Here is a 22,072-nt window from a genome sequence, read left to right as displayed (position 1 = left end):
TTTCTGCCATAGATCTGCTGCAAAGTTCTGGAGCTCAAATACTATGCCAGGCTTCACACTCTCCTGGGGAAGGAACCAGTGACTCTGGGTTCAGGAGCCCCCTGGAGGAATGTTCTAGGGCCACGTGAAGTCTGCATTATTTGGCAAAATGGCACCTGTGACATCACCACTTTACACCGCAATTCCTGGTGTGTTGTGTGTGATGTGCATTTATTTCCTTCTTTGATATATAAGATATAGGATATAGGATATATATAGGATATATATCAGGATATTGCTGAAAGGGGTTTCCTGGTTGGAAACCACTCAAGGTTTGCTGGGTGGAAATGGTAGTTTATCTGAAGCATGATTCTCTCACTCATAAAGAAACTCCACTGCACACCCTCCTTAGAGTTGTAGAAGTCCAGGGCTTTCTCCAGTCCAATATCAGGCCAAGACCTCAGTGTTCAGGAAGAAATTCTCAGCAAGGAGTTTTCAAGCATATATTAAAGGTCTCTCCCATTTCTTCATACCTTCCCACTTTTCCCATCCCAAGACGGAGTCAGGTGTCTGTCCATAACAAACCTAACTTGCAGTCTTTGGGGTGGGCAGTAGAGTGGTCGGTGCCCTTACTCTCTCTCTCTCTCTCCTCAGCCATATGGACCTTTTCATGCCTCTCACTAGCAAGCACGGGACCCTTCCCTTCTTTCACTGCTCTTCCTTTTCTCTCTCTCCCTCAGAGTAGTCACTAAGAGACTGGGCAAGCCTGCTCAAATGTTTCCAAGTATGAGGCCTTCCTCCTTGGTCGAGGTTAGGGCTAACTTGATTCTGAAACTGGATTGAGGCACTGAAATTTAGGCACATACAATAATTGTCTCTGCTGCCCTTCTCAGAAGGAATGTGGCCAAACCTCTTGGGCTGGATTCCATAGATCAATATTAGGCTGGGGGCAGGGCATAAGTAGAATTAGGGAAGAAGAGGGGAAGAATCTCTATGGCCTTTCTGGTTATGAAGGGAAGACTTGCACCTTATGATAATCATTTGACAAATTGTATTTACGTATTTGAGCAGTCGATTTTATGAAAACACAGGTGTTTTTATTATCTGTTGAGGTTTTTGTTCCATTGATCATATCAATCAATCAGTGGTATTTATTGAGCACTAACTACATCAGAGTGCTTCAGGCAGTACAGTGCAACAGAATTAGCAGACATGTTCCTTGCCCATAATGAGAGCTTATATAAAAATTTTACTATGATTTTTATCTTGAAAGAGAAATAAGAATTCAGATGTAGAATGATAAAAATATTGCTTTTTAACTCGTGTATAACACCCCACATTCCATTTTATAGATATCATTCCAGTAATGCTGACCTTAGATGGTGAAAACTATGCTGCAGTCATTGGTTATAGTGCTTTCTTGCATTGTGGAGTTTTTTCGTCGCCTCCTGCAGAGATAATTTGGTAAGTAGGATAATTTGCATGGCTTTTCTTCCATAAATGCTGCTTGTGACCACTCCTGGTTATTGAAATGTAAATGGAAGAGAGACCTATGTTGAACAATGTCAACTGGCCAGTGTACATTTTGTAGAGCTGTGGACAGACCTGACGTTATTTTGTTTGATCCCTCAAGGATTTTCTACTATCTAATCATTCTAGAATATGTTTCAGGGCATCCTCTACTTTTACTCTTTCTGTGCCTGGGGGTACCACTAAGTACAGTGGAGCAATAACCTAGCAAATGCTATCCCAGTCGACAGAAGTGCAACTATTTGAAGTGCCTCAGTACTTCTTGGAGTAGATCAGTATTGATAGTATTTATTGAGTATCAACTGGGTGCAGAGCTTTATATTGAATGATCACAAAACATACTAAAGTGAAACACATGATCTCTGCCCTCAAGCTTAAAATCTAATGAAAGAGTAAAGGGCTTATTGATAAAATTTTGAAAAAATTGTGAAAGTATGTAGCCATTAAAGTAATATTAGCACTGAAATCATTTGTAATCCTTATGACAGGCAGAGGGAGGACAGTGTCACCCCCCTTGGAGGTCCACGATTCTTTAAATATGAAAATGGAACACTAGAGATAAAACAAACAACAAAAGAAGATTCTGGGTCATATAACTGTTTGGTGACCAATAGCAAAGGAAAAACTGGAGTCACGGCCTACCTGGCTATTAGAGGTAATAACTCTTTTTTCTCGCCCTCTGCAAAAGCCTTCATGAATTGACATGGCTTTAGCTTCTCTCATTTTCCAAGGGCAAATATGTGACCAAACAAAGAATTCTTCACAGCTTATTTTCACAGTTCTTAATGCTCTCTGATTTCTTCCCATACCAAAATAGCAGGAGGTGGAAAAAACAACTAAAACTGTGGCAAATACTATTGGGCTTGGTCACTGTGTTATAGCTGTGGTAAAATGTTGTTAAAATGTCTTTGGGAACAGCAGAGCATATTATTTTAATATTTCTGTATTGATTTTGCTCCTTCCCCGGATATGTACCTTAAACTTTATATTTTCATAGGTAATTGTGTTCAGGGGTAGCATTACTGTGGGCACAATCAATAAACTGAAACTGCATGAATGTAGGTTCACTTCTGAAAGAATGTGGATACCTTTCCTCCCTGTCACTGAACAAAGCATGTTTTGGTTCTTTTGTTTCTCTGCATTTATGGTCATAGAAATGACTGGAAGGTCACCAGCAATCTGATGCCAATGTTGCTATTTAGGTTAACTGGCACAAAGCAAATTGATTAAAGACCTGTTGTTTATAGATCACAAATAAAAGTCCTGGGAGTCCTTCCATACGATCACTGGTTTTATTGTTGCCTTTGTTTGATAAACTGCTTAAAAGAGCTTTTTTTTAAGGTGGAAACAGAAGATTTGAAAGATCCTATAGTAATGGGGGGAGGGCATCCATGATTGGGATTGCATGGAGTATCTATGTGTGTCCTTTCCCATGAATTGGCTATTTTCTGACCCATTGAAATATGTTTGTTGCTTTTAGTTCAATGTTTCATCTCTCTCCACAAAGGTTTCCATTATTAAATAGGTCCAAGATCCCCTAACCTCATCTCCTATTACCACAAATCCATGTGACTTCTTTTTTGCACAGACGTCACATTTAATCTGCATATTATTCATCAAGTAGCAATTGCCCATAACCCTGACCCATACTCTGCTCCTCTATCATAAGTCATCATCTGCCCATCTCATTCTCCTTTCAGCTGTTAAAAATCCTCACATTAACCCTAGAAGATAAGCAAGGAAAATTCAATTGCTCGTGTTTATTGAGCACTTACTGTATGCAGATCACTATAATAAGCTCTTGGGAGAGTACAATGTAACAGAGTTGTTAGACACATTCCCTGAGAAAGTCACCGTATTTTACCAAAGGGAAACTAAAGTAATGGTGGTGCCTATATCCATTTTATTGTCAAAAGATACACCTCTGTGAAATTTACAGTCAGTGACCCTAAAATACCGATTTAGAACCTTGGGTCTCTCCTTTTGCCCTTCACCTGCAATCTCACCTCAATTCCTTTCTCATAACACCTCTCAGAGGTCATTGAGGCAGGGTCTTTTCCAGGGAAATTAATATCTTTTTTTCCTTTTCCCAACAATTCAAATTGGTTCAACACCTATTTTAGGAGTTATTAAGTTTCTTCCCATCATTCACTACTCTCTCCTACCTTTTGTTTTCTAAGGGTTTTAACAGCATCAATCGATCAATGCTATTTATTGAACACTTAATGTATGCAGAGCACTGAACTAAGTACTTGGGAAAGTAAACTACAATAGAGTTGGTAGACATGATCCCTGCCCACAAAGAATTTATGCTATAAAGTAGGAGACTGACAATGGTATAAATTATGGATAAAGGGAGTGCAGGATATGAGGATATGTACATAGGTGCAGTGGGGCCTGGCAGGGCAGTGAATATCAAGTGGTTAAAAGTACATCGGGAAGGCAGACCAGCAGCTATATGGAGAGAAACCATAATGACAATAACGGAAGTACCATTAGCAAGGTTACAGATTATGGCATAAGACAGGACGTTCTGGAGAAAATATATCTGTAGAGTCTCTATGAATCGGAAACAACTCGACGGTACAGATAATAAAAAAGGTACTCAGGTGGGAGAGCTAGTAGGGAAAATGAGGGCTTAGTTAACAGTAGGTTAAGAAGGAAAGATTGTGCTCTTCTCCTCAAACTATTCTTTCCCCTAGGCAGGCATATTATAGGCTAAGGGGGGCAAACAATCTACAAAGTAAAATAGTAATAATAATAATGATAGTATTTGTTAAGTAGTGCTTACTGTGTGCCAAGCACTGTACCAAGTTCTGGAGTAAATACAAGATAATCATATTGGACTTAGACCCTGTCCATATAGAGCTCACAATCTAAATAGGAGGGAGTAGGATTTAATCCCCATTTAACAGATAAGGAAACAGGCACAGAAAAGTTATGTGGCTAGCCAAAGGTCACACAGCAGACAAGTGGCAGAGCTGGGATTAGAACTCAGGGCCTCTGACTCCCAGACCTGTGCTCTTCCCACTAGGCCACAGTCAACCCCAGCCCCACAAGAGTGCCCCTGAGGAGGGGGTGGGAAGAGGAAGCCCTTCCCTCAGATTAGGAGGCAGGGTAAGGCAGAGAAACAGGTAGGGATTGACAGAGTCACATGTGCAATCCCTCCTGGGGAGACTGGGGTTGGGCAGGCTGGAAGGTGATGTCCAGGGAGGGGTGGGAGGAGGAAGCTGTATAGTTGCTATGTCAGCTAAGTAACTTTAGAGTTTCTCCTCTGATTACTCACTCACCAGGAGAGCTACTGGAGGAAGCTTCTTATGGGCAGGGAACATGCCTACCAACTCTGTAATATCATGCTCTCCCAAGTCCTTAGTTCAGTGCATGCAAAGTATTTGGTCAATAAATATATTAATTGGAGGATATAAGCACCACAACTGGGCTACAAAATGGTTGGTTCCTTCTCCTTCTTCAAATTATCTAGACTATAAACTCCTTGAGGGCAGGAATCTTGTCTACTAACTCTATTGTATTGTACTCTTCCAAGCGCTTAGTACAGTACTCTGCACACAGTAAGTGCTTGATAAATACCATTGATTGATTGATTGGGGTACTGGATCTGGCGCACCCCAAATATGTCTTTTGTCTCTCTCCAGTTTTTCTCAGCTTCCTCTCATCCCCATGAAACCACCTTCCTTTTTACAAGAACCTGCTCCCTCTACATTTGGGAGGAGAATAGGGCTCACCAAATCCTTATCACACTCTACACAACTGGTCATTTCAGTTGATGCCCGGACTACATAGCTTTTTTTTTTTTAAAGGGTAGGAGGGCGGAAGAGCTGTCTTTAGAGTCCTACCTTGGTCTTATTGCTCCCTATATTCTCTGCTCCTTAGCCATGTTTCCCTCAAACTAATCTTAGCACCCGTTAGAAATGGGATGAGAAATGAGGAAAGCCACATTTAATCACTGATAGTTGTTTCCCTCTTTTTCTCCTCTTTTTTGTCTTCATTCTGTATTAAAAGGAGAAACTAGAATTTTTTTCACAATTAATCCATTGCATTCTCAATTGACATGAGATCAGTGATTCTTCACATTGAAATTTGATTTGAAAAGTGGGATTTGGAGTGAGGTTTGTAGTATGTTTAGATTTTGTTATTATCCTTTGTTACTGATTCTCGTCATCTCCATGGAAACTCTTGTTCATACTTTCTCTCCTCTGGAGGATTGGTTCTACTTAATGATTTCCATATTATCATAAATGTGCACTTCCAAAATAGCAGCATGGTCTAATGAGGTAGAATTAGTGTGGTAGCCTGGAACCTTATATTCTGGTCCCAGCTCAGCCAGTGGCCCACTGTGTGTCTTCAAGTAGGTCACTTAAATTCTGTACAGCCAGTTCCACATCTATGTGATGGGGATAGGGTGTTGGGGGTATAAAATGAGGGAATTGAGGTTAAAGTGCTTTAGAAAGATAAAATTTATTTACATATTCAAAGTGATATTATTATTGTTATTTTTATTGTTCAATTCAGATTTTCTTACAGCTTATTGTTATTTGCCTACATTTGCAGGGGTATGAGATGAGAAAATCTTCTATTCCTTCCACCAAAACACAACTGTTTCAGAAAAGAAATAGGCCCTTATTTCTGCCATGGCCTAGTGGAAAGAGCACAGGAGTCAGTGGAAGAGCAATGGAGTCAGAGGACCTGGGTTCTAATCCTGGCTCTGCCACTTGCCTGCTATGTGACTTGGGCAAGACACTTAATTTACCTGTGCCTCAGTTTTTCATCTGTAAAACTGGGATTGAATACCTCTTCTCTCTCCTAATTAGTTGGAAGATCCCATGTGGGACAGGAACTGTGTCCAACCTAATTAATTCGTATCAACCCCAGCTCTTAGAACAGTGCTTGGTACATAGTAAGTACTTAACAAATACAAATATTAATATGAGATTAGTATTATTAGTCCCTCAGCAGAAGATCTAAGGCAAACTTGGGGAAAAATCCAGGGTAACACTACTTCACATTAATTAGCAGTTGTTTGGAAAATCCATACCACATTTGATGTTTGAAAATTCAGTTTAAAGTCTTAAATCAGACTTATGACACAATTGGTTCCTAAAAAACTGTATCTTAAACAAAAATGTAAATTGGAACCACTTTTTTTTAATGGCATTTGTGAATCACTTTCTATGTGCCTGGCACTGTACTAAAATCTGGGGTACTTATGAGCTAATCAGGTTGGACACAGGTCCATGTCCCTCAAGGGGCTCACAGTCTTAATCCCCATTTGACAGATGAAAGAACTGAGGCACAGGGAATTTAAGTGACTTGCCCAAGGACATAGCAAACAAGTGGTGGAGTTGAGATTAGAACCCAGGTCCTTCTGACTCGCAGGCCTGTGTGCTATCCACTAGACCATGCTGCTTCTCTAGGAATGATATTGTAAATAGAGTATTGTTTCCTCAACCAAAATTATTCAGAATTATATACTGAATATGGATGAGGTATATATTACTCATGTATAGTGTGTAATGTCTTCATATCGAATTAGAGAGATTCCATGGTAACGTTGCTGACATTTACTTTACTGAAAGTAAAATGTACATGTGAGCTCCTTCCGGTCAGGAAATATGTCTACGAACTCTGTTATGTTGTAATCTACCGAACATTTAGTACAGTGTTCTGCACACAGTAAGAGTTCAATAATCATGATTGATTGATTGATCCTCTCTGGTGATTCTGCCTGACAATCAGTAAAACCTTTCTACCCTCACACACATTGCCTCCTAGCCTCTGTCTCTTCCCTTCCCCCTCCACCGTCTTTAAACTTTATTCTCTATCCCTCCTCCAATTTCACAGTTTTAAATATTGCTTCCCTGCTTCATTACAACATCCAACCACATGAACCCATGGAGCTAATGCCATAAAGGTGGGTAGCCTTATAAAACTAAAATTGACATGTTCAAAAGCTGAAACAGGTTGTGAATTTGGAAATGTATGTTTCTTTCATCCTAACTATAAACATAAAAATATTCCAGCATTTGATAAGAAACTGGAGTGCTCTATTATTAATCTAAGTGTTTCACTGTGGTTACAGATGCTACAAAACTTAGAGTTTTGCCAAAGAATCCTAAAGTTTTGAAATCACATTTGCTGGTTTTGCAATGTCAAATAGAGCTTGACTCTCATTTGAAGCACAGTTTAAAATTATCCTGGACTAAAGATGGAAATGAGCTTGAAAGCAATGGCACAGAAGGTGACAGGTAAGCAAAGGAAATAGGAGATTTTTATTTTTAATGCTAAAATGTGGTTTGACATTTGAAACCATCCTTTATCTCCCAATATAAGAGACTGGGTATTTGTAAAATATCCTGAATGTATTGACTTCCAATTTGAAATGTAATAAAACTATTAATATCTCTGACATCCAACTAGTTTTTAAAGGCCTGGTAGAGGCCATAATATTTAGAAGCTTCTTCCCATAGAAAAATCAATGGATTTTCCTGTTTCTATGGGTGAGTAAAATCATAGCAAATTGATATGTTCTTCAGTAAAGTTTCAAAGGGCAAACACAATACAGTCCTTTAATCAGATATAAGCTTAGGCTGCAATAGAGTTTTTGGCCACAAGTCAACTAAATGAAGCTGCAGATTGTATTAGTCTCTCCAGATGGCTAGTTGTACTCTAGCAAGAATACCCATGAAAGATTTAGAACATTAGCTTGAAAACTAGGGATGATAACCAACTCTATTTTCCTGGTGCTTTAGTATAATCCCCAAATTGGCTTTTAAATTCAAATAGATACTGCATCATAAAAGCTTTCACAGTAATACTTTAATTAAAAGGTAATATCACTAAATAGGTAAAGAGCTGTCATTTTTTATTGGAAAAATTGCTAATCGAACATTTCCTCCTGCCTTCAGGACATCTCTAATTGGCTGTCTTGCCAAAACCTCAAATTTAACATATCCAAAGAAGAACTCCTCATCTTTCTACCCAAACCCTGGCCTCCCCTGACTTTTCCATAAAAAACAACCACCATCCTCTGTGTCTCACAAGCCCATAACCTTGGCATCATTCTAAACTCATCTCACTCATTCAATGCATATATTCAGTCTGTCACCAAATCCTCTCGGTTCTACTTTTACATCTGTAAAATCAACCCCCTCCACTCTATCTAAACTGCTATCATGCTGATCCAAGTACTTATCCTATCACTTCTTGACTACTGCAGTGACCTCCCTTGCTGACCTCCCTTCCTCCTATCTCTTCCCTTCAGTCCATAATTCATTCTTCTGCCCAGGTCTTTTTTTTTGAAGGAAAAAAAATAGCATTCAGTCCAAGTATCCCCACACCTCAGAAGACTCCAGTGGTTGCCCATTTATCTCCACATCAAACAGAAACTCCTCACCATTGGCTTTTAAATCCTCAATTCGCCCTGTGCCTTCTACCTTACCTCATTAATCTACTACAACTCATCCTCTTCACCTTGCTCCACCAATGCCAACCTACTCTCTGTATCTCAGTTTCATCTGTTTTGCCGCTGACCCCTTGGCCACATCCTCCCTCTGGCCTGGAATTCCCACCCCCTTCATATCCGACAGACCATCACTCTCCCCACCTTCAAAGCCTTACTGAAAGCATCTCTCTTCCAAGAGAGCTTCTGTTGCTAATCCCTCTTTTCCCTATCCTATTCATTCCCCTCCTCCCCCACCCCCCAATCACCTATGTTCTTGGGTGTGTTCTCCTTAAGCACTTTGATATTCACCCCATCTCTAGCCCCACAGCTCTCATGTACATATCCTTATACTCTGCCATTTCCCCTACGTGTAATTTATTTTAATGTCTTTTGCCCCCTGTTGACTGTAACATCCTTTTGGGCAGGGACTGTGTCTACCGACTCAATGTCTGTCTTCACCTGCTAGACTGTAAACTCCTTGAGGGCAGGGATGTCTACTAACTCTATGGTATTGTGCTTCCCCAAACAGGTAGTACAGTGTTCTCTACCCAATAAGCACTCAATAAATACCCTTAGTTGATTGATTATATTATCACATCATGATAATTCTGATGATTAATATGAACAAAGAAATCAAATATGGTAATCATGTATGTTCCAGTTCACATTGAAATTCTTCATGACCAACTGATATAATTTGGGGGTTAGCTCAAATGGCAGGTATGAAATGTGACATTAATAAAGTGTCAACTTAAAAAATACAGAACCTCTATATATTTAATCTTCATAGTATGAAAAAACACTCAGAAAATGATTGAGTATCAGAAAGGTTTCATTTCAGTGTTCCTCTCTCATCATGCATTTTATTTTCTCGGTAGGATAATGATTGAAATGAATACATTGTCTATATCAAATGTCACTTTAGAGGATGAAGGTGTTTACTCCTGTTTAGCTAGCACGTCTCTAGACAGTGTCAAAGCTGACTCTCATGTAATTATCCTTGGTAAGTGTTGTTGTTTTTTCCATTTTCTGTTATTCTGTAATTTGGGTTGGTAGCTAATTTTTTTGACAGAACTGTAGTTTTCCTTGTTAGCTTTAACTCATAGAATGTTTTGATACTAAAAATTACTGTATACAAGAGAACAGATTGTCAGAAATGTATTTGTGCAGTTTGTGTGCACAGCTGAGTGTTACAACAAAGGGGTCATTGCGAGATTAGTTTCCTGGTGCACACATAAAAAGAGAGGCACCCTGAAGATCTGGAATGTTTGACTTGGCAAATAGTATCTTAGGTTTTGAAATAACACCACTGCCATTTCATTCTGGCTTTTTTTTTTAATAAAAAGAAGGTTAAAAAAGATTAATAGCCTTTAACTCAAAAAGGCACTGGTTGATCTGATAAGTTCATCAAGATTCTATCCTTGTGTATTAAAGTTTAGACTCTACTGTCTGGTCTTTCCCCATCATTTAAGGAATGAGGGTTGTGTTGTAGGTCCCGTCTCATTTTATTCTATTCTCTTCTATGCTTGAGAATGTATTAAGGAACTAAAATAAGAAGCTATCCCTATTTCTTAATTCCTTCCATTTGGTCCCCTACCTTTACCTTATTTTTCCTACTGTAATACACTGAGACATAAATTCTGGAAAAAAAAATCCAAGGAGAGATTATAAAATTTATTCAATGTTTCTTTAGATCTTCCATTGATTCTTTATAAAGTGGCTACCATTAGGCCTTGGGCACCACCAGTAAGGGGAATAGAAAACAAAATGAATCAGGTAGAATTCTACATGTATTTCTGATGGCCACATCTTAGTAAGGACATAATAGAGTTGGAGGAGATATAAGGTTGACACAATAGTTGAGCTGTGGCAAAACCAGAGTTTGTACCAGAGTGGTAGCAGTTTGGGTGGAGAGGAAGGGGAGGATCTGACACAACCACTGAAGATTGAAGGTGGTAGTTAATAAAAAAGAAAAAAAAAACCCAGCAGATGATAAGCATATGAAATGTGTTACTAAAGAAATGTATTCAGATTGGACATAGTAAGATGTTCAGGGTGGGGTTTGGATAAAGTTATGGACAAGAAGTCCGTAATGGGTAACTAGAGGGAAAGATAAAGCAATATAGAGGAAATGTTAGTGATGGTAGATGTTACATATATAACCAAGAGAGTAGATGTCAAGTAAGTCAATCATCATGCTTTTCCAGTAAGTATCCTGTCGCTACTTGTCAGAAGTAGAATAGTAGCCTGATGGACCATTGGTCTAATTCAGTCATGGCACTGCCCATGACCTTTTAAAATGTTTCTCCCTTCCCATTTAGATGTTCCAGATTCACCTGATAATCTACACCTTTCAGAAAAGCAGAATAGGAGTGTTCGGCTGACTTGGAAAGCTGGGAATAGCCACAACAGCATAATTAATGGTAAAAAAAAAAAGACTATGGGAAGTGGGCTGTAAAACAAAGTAAAATGGACATTGCAGTCATTCATTAGTATCCTCCATTTTCATAACTTATGGTATTGTGCTGATATAAATATGTTTTATTGGATTTCCACTCCTAGAATTCATTATAGAATATGAAGGGAATAAAGAGGATTCTGAAAAGTGGGAAGAATTAATCACAGTTCCAGGGAATGAAACTACAGTCATTTTATCACTGGCTCCTTATGTAAAATACAAGTTCCGTGTTATTGCCGTGAATAGTGTTGGGAGAAGTCAACCTAGCAAGCCCTCGGAACATCATGAGACACCTCCTGCAGGTTTGTATGCACTTTCATCAGCTTTCTATTTCAAGGCTGGAACTTTAACATGTCCTGTGAAGTGATGCAAAGTCTTGCAAAGAGATACTGTTGAGGTCATTGAAGGTCTGGATGATTTGGTCTTCTCTATGGTTTTATGCTTCTTCATTACTCTCTTAATGAACTCATTCAGATTATTTTCAGTATGCCAACTTCAAGGGAGAGGTGTAGCATAACAGCTTTCATTAATGTTTATTTGACTGTAAAAAGAAATGTGAACATTTTCTTGAATAATTGTCAGTCAAATGTTTACATGCTTAAAACAAGAACTACAAAAGTAAGCTTATATCAGAAAGGAATACACCTTAGGGAGTGCCAGCTTCTTTGAATTGTAAGGTTCCTAAAGTTCATGATTTAGTTCAATATAAGTCCTTGGTTTGATTTTCACCTTGTGTAACTTAATTGGCTATGGTTTGGAAATGTTCATTTTGTATCAGTGCACTCTTAATAGGTAACAGGATAAAAGTTGATTTTAGTGTATCTAATTTTCTAGCTCCAGACAAGAATCCAGAAAACATAAGGGTCGATGCTTCTGAACCAAATGAAATGATCATGAAATGGGAGGTAAGTATTACTAGCACTGTAACTTGTTTACTCTGCTAGATGGCATAGGTTGATAGGTAAATGACCTAAAAATGCATATTTTTAAAATTTGAGATGTGTGAAAATCATTTTCCTTCTTTCATAAATTGTCTTGAGTATGGTTCTGTCAGCTGGGGGGAAATGAGTTTGATGTCCTTTATTCTATTGGTGACATTACTTTTGAGGAAAATTTCTAACCATTTCATAAGTGTGTAGTTGTTACTAGAGTAAATATAAATAGTGGCAGTAATATTCTAGAGTAAATATGAAGAGTAATAATAATAATATTTGTTATTCGCTTACTATGTGCCAAGCATTAAAGCAATTGCTGGTGTAGAAACAAGATAATAAGGTCAGACACAATAACTGTCCCGCATGGAACTCAGTCTAAGTAGGAGGGAGAACATGTATTGAATCTCCATTTTACAGATGAGAAAACTGTGGCACAGAGAAGTTAAATGACTTGCCAAGGTCCACAGCAATCAGGTGGCAAATCTGGGATTAGAACTCAGGTCCTCTGACTCCCAGGTCCATGCTCTTTGCATTTGGTCACGTAGCTGTAAAGCAATTTGCTGGTATAAATTTAAAGCTTATAATGTTCTAAATAATGAAAAAAACCCACTCTGCAATTAATGAAAATAGAACTTTGAAAGTTTGTACCACTCACACTTTTAGTTTTACATGACACTTTCCAAAGACCACTTGTCATGGATTTATAAATCAATCAGTGGTATTTATTGAGTGATTCCTGTGTGCAGAGCACTGTACTTAGAATTTGGGAGAATACAATACAAAAGAGTTGGATTGGCTGACCATTAAAAGTTCAAAAAAGAATTCCTAAAAAATGGTGTGTGTGTGTGCTTCTGTCTTTCATGCTGGAAGATGATAGTGAGATATTACCCCATATGAGCAAGTGAGGCTTTAAAGATATTTGGACATCAAATGGCTATTCCATACTAACTGTATGAAAAGTGTATCCCTCAGCCTTGATGATGCATTTGATAACTGTAACCTTTATTGATATTTTAAGTCTGAGACTTAGCTTCCTGGCTTTGCTGGAGTATCTACTCAAGGAGAGCAGTTGGTCTAATGAAAAGAGCACAGACTGGAAATCAGGAGACCTGAGTTCCAATTCCAACTACCACTTTCCTGCTGTGTGACATCCAGCGAGTCACTAACTCTGTGCCCCAGTCTCCTTATCTGTAAAATAGATACAAAAAGTGTATCCCCCACTCCCTCTTAGACTGTGAGTCCCATGTGGAACACAAGCTATGTCTGATCTGATTATCTTGGCTTTACCTCAGGACTTGGCACATCGTTAGTGCCTAGTAATAATAATCACTGTGGTATTTCTTATTGCCACATGCCAGGTCTGACTGTCACAACTGCTTCCCAGTATTTCTTTGCTATACCACATTGTTTGAGACTACACCTTCCCATGTCTGTGAAATGTTTATTCAATCCCTCCTGCTTAATTATGCCTCATTTTAGTTCACCACACAGCAGCTGCTTGATATATTTATAGCTAAGTTCTAATGTGAGCATTGTCTCAATACTAGTGACTTGACTGCATTCCAGAACCTCAGTGTTGGGGATCTTTTCTTGTCATTTGGTATCACGTATAACTTTTAGGTGATACTGCTGAAACTACCTGAGAAGCAGGATGTTCTTTCTGTGGTAGACCCAGGTATCATAGCCAAATAGAAAATTGGACAAGGCCTTAGCTTCAATTGTGTTCATTATGGAATGAAGTTCGATGATCCATTGTCGTCAAACTCTGCCAATCTTCTAACTACCATCTACCACTGTATGGACAATTCCCAAATTACCTCTCTAGCCCTGAACTCTCTCCTTTTGTGCAGTTTCTCATTTCCTCCTGCCCTCAGAACATCTCTACTTGTATGTCCCACTGACACTTCAAACCTAATATGTCCAAAATAGAACTCTTCATCTTGTCACCCAAACCCTGTCCTCCCCCGTCTTTCCAATCACTTTAGATAACACCATTAAACTCCTGTCTCACAAGCCTGTGACCTTGGCATTCTCCTCAACTCATCTAAGTCAACCTTCATATTGAATATGTCACCAAATCCTGTCGGTTCTACCTTCACATCTCTAGAATCTGTCCCTCCTTCTCTCTCCATCTAAACTGCTACCATGCTGATCTAAGTACCTATATCCCACCCTGACTACTGCATCAGCCTCATTGCTGATCTCCCTGCCTCTTGTCTCTCTCTACTCCAGTCCACACTTCATTCTGCTGCTCAGATCATTTTTCTAAAAATATGTTCAGTCCACATTTTCCCACTCCTCTAGAACCTCCAGTCGGGTTGCCCATCCACCTCCACATCAAACAGAAACTCCTTACCACCAGCTTTAAAGCACTTAATCAGCTCGGCCCCTCCTACCTTACCTGATTTCCTACTATAGTCTGGCCTGCACATTTTGCTTCATCACCAACATACTCACTGTACCTTGATCTTTATCTCACCACCAGCTCCTTTCCCATGTCTTCCCTTTGGCCTGGAACTTTCATATATTCATTCAGTAGTATTTATTGAGCGCTTACTATGTGCAGAGCACTGTACTAAGCGCTTGCAATGTACAGTTCAGCAACAGATAGAGACAATCCCTGCCCCATGACGGGCTCACAGTCTTGCTCCTCACCTTCAAAACCTTATTAAAATCACATCTTCTCCAAGAGGGCTTACCCAACTAATCCCCCCTGTCCCCTATCAATCAATTGATAAATCATATTTATTGAGCACTTACTGTGTGCAGAGCACTGTACTAAGCCCTTGGGAGAGTACAGTATAACAGAGTTGTTAGTCGTGTTCCCTACCCGCAACAAACTTACTGTCTAGAGACTGCTCCCTCTCCCTTCTGTGTCACTTATAGGCTTGGATCTGTACCCTTGAAGCACTTGATATTCAATCCATCCTCAATCCCATGACACCTATGTATATATCTACTATTTATTTTAATGTTTGTCACCCCCTCTATATTGTAAGCTCCTTGTTGGTAGGGAACATGTCTATTAACTCGTATTGTATTCTTCCAAATGCTTAGAACACTGCTCTGTACAAAGTAAGTGTTCAATAAATAACACTGATTGATTGATTCTAATAGCCACACTGGTAGCAGAATTAGGGGATACCAAGTCCTCTGCTTTCAGTGAAAATATCTGGTCTTATATAAGTATGGTTCATGCTAGAATTGGCTAGTCTGTATTGTGAAGATTGAAAAGTGGTTCATATCGAGCTGGTCGTTTTCTTGTTTACGTGCCTTTAAAACCCATGGTCTGGTGGATAGAGCACGGACCAGAGAGTCAGAAGGACTTGGGTTCTAATCCCGGTTCCTCCACTTGTCTGCTATGTGACCTTGGGCAAGTCACTTAACTTCTCTGTGCCCCAGGTACTTCATCTGTAAAATAGGGATTAAGACTGTGAGCTTCATGTTATACATGGACTGTGTTCAACCTGATTAGCTTATATTTTCCCCAGCGTTTAGTACAATGTGTGGCACATAGTAGCACTTAACAAATACCATATTAATCTCCCACCCCCACCCCATAAGAAAGCCAGCTGCATGAGGCAGTTCTTGGTTGTCTGGCCCAAGAAATTTGATGATGTCCATGGTCTGTTGAATTGGCTGATGGACCAGTTGTGTGTTTTGAAACCTGTTCTCAGGTTTCTTGTTTCATCCTAAAGCCTAGAACGGGACAGGGTCTGCTTTACTGTGATGGTGATAGGAAAAGATGAGAAAGGGCTCTTTTAATTTGAATTGACTAGACATACAGCCATACTCTCTTGTAGTAGCGTAAGGATCTATTGCTTAGTAGTTCCCAGACTCCTATCTGAGCATGGGGGTCAAACATCTCAAAAAGATCTGTATTCATTCATTCATTTACTCATTCAATCGTATGTATTAAGCGCTTACTGTGTGCACAGCACTGCACTAAACACTTGGGAAAGTACACTACAACAATGAAGAGTGACAATCTCTGCCTACAACGAGGTCACAGCCTCAGTGGTTTGGGGGGGCAGCTGGGAGACAGACATCAAGACAAATAAATGAAATTTCAGATATATGCATAAGTGCTGTGGGGCTGAGAGATGGGGGAAGAGCAAAGGGAGCAAGTCATGATGATGCAGAAGGGAGTGGAAGATGCAGAAAAGTGGGGCTTAGTCTATAAATGGAATACAGAGGTGTGGTGCTGCTTCCTGTGTCTTTCCCGGTATAATCATTAAGTGTCAATTATCATGAAATAAAAATATTCCTATGTTTTCTGTTCATATGAAAATAGAAGAACTTTGGAGTGCATGAAGGCAGTGTATTTTTTTATTAGCATTCATGGCCACAGGGCAAGACTGCTGATGTTTCAGAAGTTATCATTCTTATTTGGAACTAGCTGACCTAAAAATTTGTGAGTGCCAATGAGCTCACCTTCCCTTCTATCTTGTTTTAGTCTCATTTTTTCTGCCTTCAATCTGGCATTACTCCCTCTAATTCTCAGTCACACTCAGTACCCTCTCCAGCATGGCATAGTGGATAGAGCATAGGCTTGGGAGTCAGAAGGTCATGGGTTCTAGTTCTGGCTCTGACACTTGTCTGCTGTGTGACCTTGGGCAAGTCACTTCACTTCTCTCTGCCTCAGTTACCTCATCTGTAAAATGGGGACTAAGACTGTGAGCCCCATGAGGGACAAGGACAGGGTCCAACCCAAATTGCTTGTATCTGCTCCCAGTGCTTAGTACAGTGCCTGGCACATAGTAAGCGCTTAACAAATACCATATGTATCAGTGCTTATAACAGTGTTTGGCACATGGTAAACCCTTAATAATAGTGTTAGTATTTGTTAAGCGCTTACTATGTGCCGAGCACTGTTCTAAGCGCTGGGGTAGACACAGGGGAATCAGGTTGTCCCACGTGGGGCTCACAGTCTTAATCCCCATTTTACAGATGAGGTAACTGAGGCACCGAGAAGTTAAGTGACTTGCCCAAAGTCACCAGCTGACAAGTGGCCGAGCCGGGATTTGAACCCATGATCTCTGACTCCAAAGCCCGTTCTCTTACCACTGAGCCACGCTGCTTCTCTAACAAATACCTTAACAAATACCGTCATTATTATTATATTATTATCTTCATTGGCTCTCATTTTTTTCAGCTGCTCCCTGTCCACTGTGCCACATTCCTAGTTAACAATTGTGCCTTCTTCCCATACTGCTCAGCTTTCTCCACTGGTAGCGTGGCAGAATTCTAGATTTATTGAACTTTTTTTATCTGCAGAGGTTCAACAATCCTGATTGTGAGTCTTTAATATACTTTGGGTGACCATTCTTCCAAATATGACTATGAGGATCTGGATTTGGGGGGCTTTCAGACCATTCTGTTCAGTTGTTCAAAATGTATTTGTAAACTCCTGGCTTAATCAAAGCCTCTGTGGGATCCTATAGCAACATCATCATTGTAAACATTATTTATTGAATCCCTACTGTGTACAGAGCATTGTACTAGGCCCATGGGGGATATAAGGAAAGCGTATAAGAAATGATTACTCAAGGATCTTTCAATCTAATAGCAGCTTCCAACTGCTATCGCTTCCAGTTTAAGGCCTGCTTCAGAATTCTTGCTTGTCATCTTGGAAGAAGCAAGCCTTAATCCGAGCCTCAACCATGTTATCCAGGCTCCTTTTCCCCATTCAGACTCAGTCTGCTGATCGTAAGAATGTGAGTGTAAGAGTGTGGGAATGAGTGTATGTGAGGAATGTATATGTGAAGAAGAGTAAGAGAGAGAGGACAGGGCTTCTTTTCTACCTTCGCTCTTCCCCCAGGCCCCCAGTGCCCTGTTGAATTGAGTTATGGACAGGGGCTAGATCAAAGAATGCCACTGTGTCTATCACCCTCTCTCAAGCACCTAGTAGAAAAATAAATACTTTTGGGTTGATTTTTTACTCCACTGTGGGTTCCAAGGAGGATTTCTTGCTGATGAGTTCCTCTACTGGTTGAAATAGGCATTTTAAAGTTTTCTTGGAAAGCTTTATGATATATATATATAGAGAGAGAGAGAGCTGTAATTTCCAAGGAAGTAGTCTAAGTATAAAATCTACCATATTCTCCCTCCTCTCTTCCCATATATTGTCAGAGGCAAAATTGAGGTGTGGGGAAGAGGCAGAAATTCAGCTCTCATGAATTTCTATAGCCCCTGCATTACCTCTAGTAGACACCACTGTAATAGAATGTTGCCTGGAGAAGAGGTGGGGCCCATATAGGAGTGAGGATTCTGCAGCCTGCATTGTAAACTCAACTGAGAACTTCAAAGTGTTCTGCCCCCTTCAGAAATGGGCAGATGGAACCTCCTTGCAGGTTATGGGGTATCCTACAAGGCTGAGGGAACATCCTGGAACTGAGCTTGGCCTGCCCTAAGGGGAGAGGATAAAAATAAAACTTCCCCCAACTACTCACATCCTCCTTGAGGCTTTTTGATTGTCATAAGATGAAAACGGTCCATGGGTTTTGAAACCTAGAAAAAACAAAATCCTTCAGTAGAATATCCTTCATTCCAGTGAAGCCATGTAAAAGGGATCACCCCAGACTCAATGTAAGCATCCTGCTTTAGCGTGTCTGCCCTTCCCAACTCAAAACTCACAGCCAAACTTCTGAAGGGTGGATAGTCCACGGGTTTGGATTATAACAATCCTTTGTAATTAGAGTAGAACTTTCCTCAAGGGACCACAAATTGCTGTGCAAACATCAATTAGTTAATCCTCACCACTCTTCTGGGAGGTAGGAAGTTAGTGTGGTATTCTCTGGTTTGACCAAAGAGAAACTGAGACACTCAGAGCATAGGTGATTCATCCACTATTACAAAGCCTGAGTTAGACTAGCCAGTTACTGGGTTTCACCCAGAAAAAAAAATGTTTGGGAAAAGGATTTCTTTGTGGAACATTTCTGTTTGTGAACAGAATCTTCACATCACAATTCATTCAATTGTATTTATCACAATCTAACCTTTGGTGTCAAACCTAAGATCACAAGGAAAAAGTCATTGAAAAGTGATGATTTAGGAGCAACTTGCCTTTAATCCTATCTAGACGCCCACTAGTTTAAATCATGGTATTTGTTAATCATTTACTAGGTGCAAAGCATTGTATTAAGCACAGGGATAGATAACAGCATGAGGAACTTTGACACCAGATGACCACTTCATTGCCACTGCTTTAGGCTGTCATATATAGTCCTCCACATGCTGGATAGGTTTGGGACTCTTTGGGGGGTGTTTCTATTCCTCTTTCCCTTTGAACTTCATATTCTGGTGTCTCAAAAGAGTGGATAGGAGTTGTATAGGGTAGGGAGGGGGAAAGAAGAAGATGAAAGAATGATCTGAGTTGATCGTATAACTTTATGTAGAAAGTAAAAACATGATGGAAGAAGTATAATGGTGGGAGGAGGGGGAGGAGCAACAAATTCGTATCAGATAGAAATTAATACAATTTCTAATCCAAAAAGACCTATCATCTTTAAAACTGGAATCCTTGCAAGTACCACCATCAGGAAAGAATGAAGGTACTGCTTGCTGAGCAGATCAGCCCAAAAGCATAGAATAAATGGAAGTAGATCCATCTACTCCACACAGCTAGTGTTGGAAACTGGTAACTTTCACTGCGGGTCGACTTGAACCTGACCCTCCACCCCATCTCCAAATTACTTTCCTGACTATACTCCCTGAATGAAAGTTAAAGATGTTGACACATCTGTGGGCTAATTAATTTTCTGATGCCTTGCTAGTTGGTCCAATGGATAGAGCACAGCTTGGGGAATCAGGAGACCAGGGATCTAGTCACGGTTCTGTCTGGAGCTGGCTAATATGGCGAAGGCTGCACATGCACTTTGCAGTCCCCTCCCACTCGTTCATTGTTCATTTATTCATTCAATCGTATTAATTGAGCGCATACTGTGTGCACAGCACTGTACTAAGAGCTCGGAAAGTACATTTCGGCATAAGATAGAGACAATCCCTACCCAACAAGGGGCTCACGGTCTAGAAGATCATTCTCCACATCCCAACGGGATCATAGCTGGTAATGACAATAGAGTGTGAGTGGCACTGCTAGTCACTTGCAGTATAATCAGTTCCTCTATGCAGGTTCTCGGGCCTAAAGATTCAGGACCAATGCTCACCTGTCATGTTTGATGGGGCACTCGGACACCATCATTGGTCTTCTGAAAAATCCGCAATCTGACCCTTCCTAGTCTACTGTGACCTAGGACTGTGCCATGTCTGGCCCAGGTAGACTCCTGGATTAATGGATTCAGAGTCCAGGCTGGCTCAGAATGAGTCCTTGGTAAAGCAAAAGTGTCCCAGGGATCATGTAATTGCATAAATGATTGACTCCATGGGATACTGCAATTTGTAGTTTTGCACATGTGTCTGGAGATACCAGGAAGAAAAGTTAAAAAAGAGTTTACAGTCTAGCAGGACTCTTTCAAATAAAAATATTTGTTAAGGGTTTACTTTGTGCCAAGCACTCTACTAAGCAAGCACTGGGGTAAATAGAAGATTATCTGGTTAGTCCCTCCCCCGTATGGGGCTCACAGGCGCAGTGGAAAGAGCCCGATCTTGGGAGTTAGAGGTCATGGGTTCAAATCCCAGCTCCACCACTTATCAGCTGTGTGACTGTGGGCAAGACACTTAACTTCTCTGGGCCTGAGTTCCCTCATCTGTAAAATGGGGATTAACTGTGAGCCTCAAGTGGGACAACCTGATTACCCTGTATCTACCTCAGCGCTTAGAACAGTGCTCTGCACATAGTAAGCGCTTAACAAATACCAGCATTATTAAATAGAAGGGAGAACAAGTATTGAAATCCCATTTTGCAGATGAGGTAATAGGCATAGAGAAGTTAAGTGACTTGACCAAGGTCACATAGGCAAGTGGCAAAACCAAGACTGGAACTCAGGTTCTCTAACTCTTAGGCCCATGCTCTTTCCACTAGGTCACACTCATCACAAAGTAGAGACAGAGACCAGCGAAAACAGAGAAGACATATAGGGACAGAGAAAGGATCAGGAGGAGAGATAAGAATTTATGTGCATCTAAGTCTTTGGTCTCCCAAGAGACAGGAGGAAAGATCTCCCAGAAGCCATTTGTTACCCATGTTCCTCTGTCACTTAGCAGTGCAGGAGCCAGGGCCCAACCCCCTGCAGTAGTGGAGGATAGGCTTTAATTGGGAGTCAGTTAGATGTCCATACTCCAGTGAGTTCCTAGATTGCAGGGAGCCACCCTCCTCCTCTCTTCCTTTGAGTATTGTCGGAATCATACCTGCCTTCCCAACTGTTCAAATGTTGGGAATGTTATGGCAGTTTGTACCCAAGGATAATTTGACTATAATGGTGAGATACCCATGTACTATCACTGCCCTCCTCAAGTACTGTTTTGTTGATACATTTAGTCAATTAGTCAATATTTTCATTCTTTATTTTTAAATTGTCTTTCCTTGTCCTTGTATGATAGCTTTTTGTTATATGTGTTGCCTTTCTCCACTTAAGTCTTGAGCCTCTTGTGGGGCAGGGATTGGATCACATCATATTTACCCCAATTCATAGTACACGATGCTTAAAAATACAAAGGGTATCAGTACAGGCTCAATAACATTCTGGCCACCTACGGAGAAGGAAGGGATGCGAAAGGCAGTTGAATCCGATGGCAAGAAGTGAAAGTCTT

General features: G+C 40.3%; 1 protein-coding gene across 8 annotated transcripts in view; it reads left to right on the top strand.

Annotated features, from left to right (window-relative positions):
• CHL1 (cell adhesion molecule L1 like) overlaps positions 1–22,072 on the top strand; it is a 217,245-nt gene that overhangs the window by 163,355 nt on the left and 31,818 nt on the right. For all 8 annotated transcript variants that reach the window (XM_029050965.2, XM_029050963.2, XM_029050958.2 and 5 more), the window contains 7 exons: positions 1,332–1,443; positions 1,998–2,164; positions 7,607–7,772; positions 9,847–9,971; positions 11,290–11,391; positions 11,531–11,728; positions 12,261–12,331. In XM_029050965.2, the coding sequence (XP_028906798.1) occupies positions 1,332–1,443; positions 1,998–2,164; positions 7,607–7,772; positions 9,847–9,971; positions 11,290–11,391; positions 11,531–11,728; positions 12,261–12,331 (941 nt within the window). The remainder of the gene's footprint in view (positions 1–1,331; positions 1,444–1,997; positions 2,165–7,606; positions 7,773–9,846; positions 9,972–11,289; positions 11,392–11,530; positions 11,729–12,260; positions 12,332–22,072) is intronic.

This window comes from Ornithorhynchus anatinus, chromosome X1, assembly GCF_004115215.2.
Source record: "Ornithorhynchus anatinus isolate Pmale09 chromosome X1, mOrnAna1.pri.v4, whole genome shotgun sequence".
NCBI classification, from domain to species: domain Eukaryota; kingdom Metazoa; phylum Chordata; class Mammalia; order Monotremata; family Ornithorhynchidae; genus Ornithorhynchus; species Ornithorhynchus anatinus.
The sequence above is the reverse complement of the archived record's forward strand: the minus strand, read 5'-3'. Positions and strand labels throughout refer to the sequence as shown.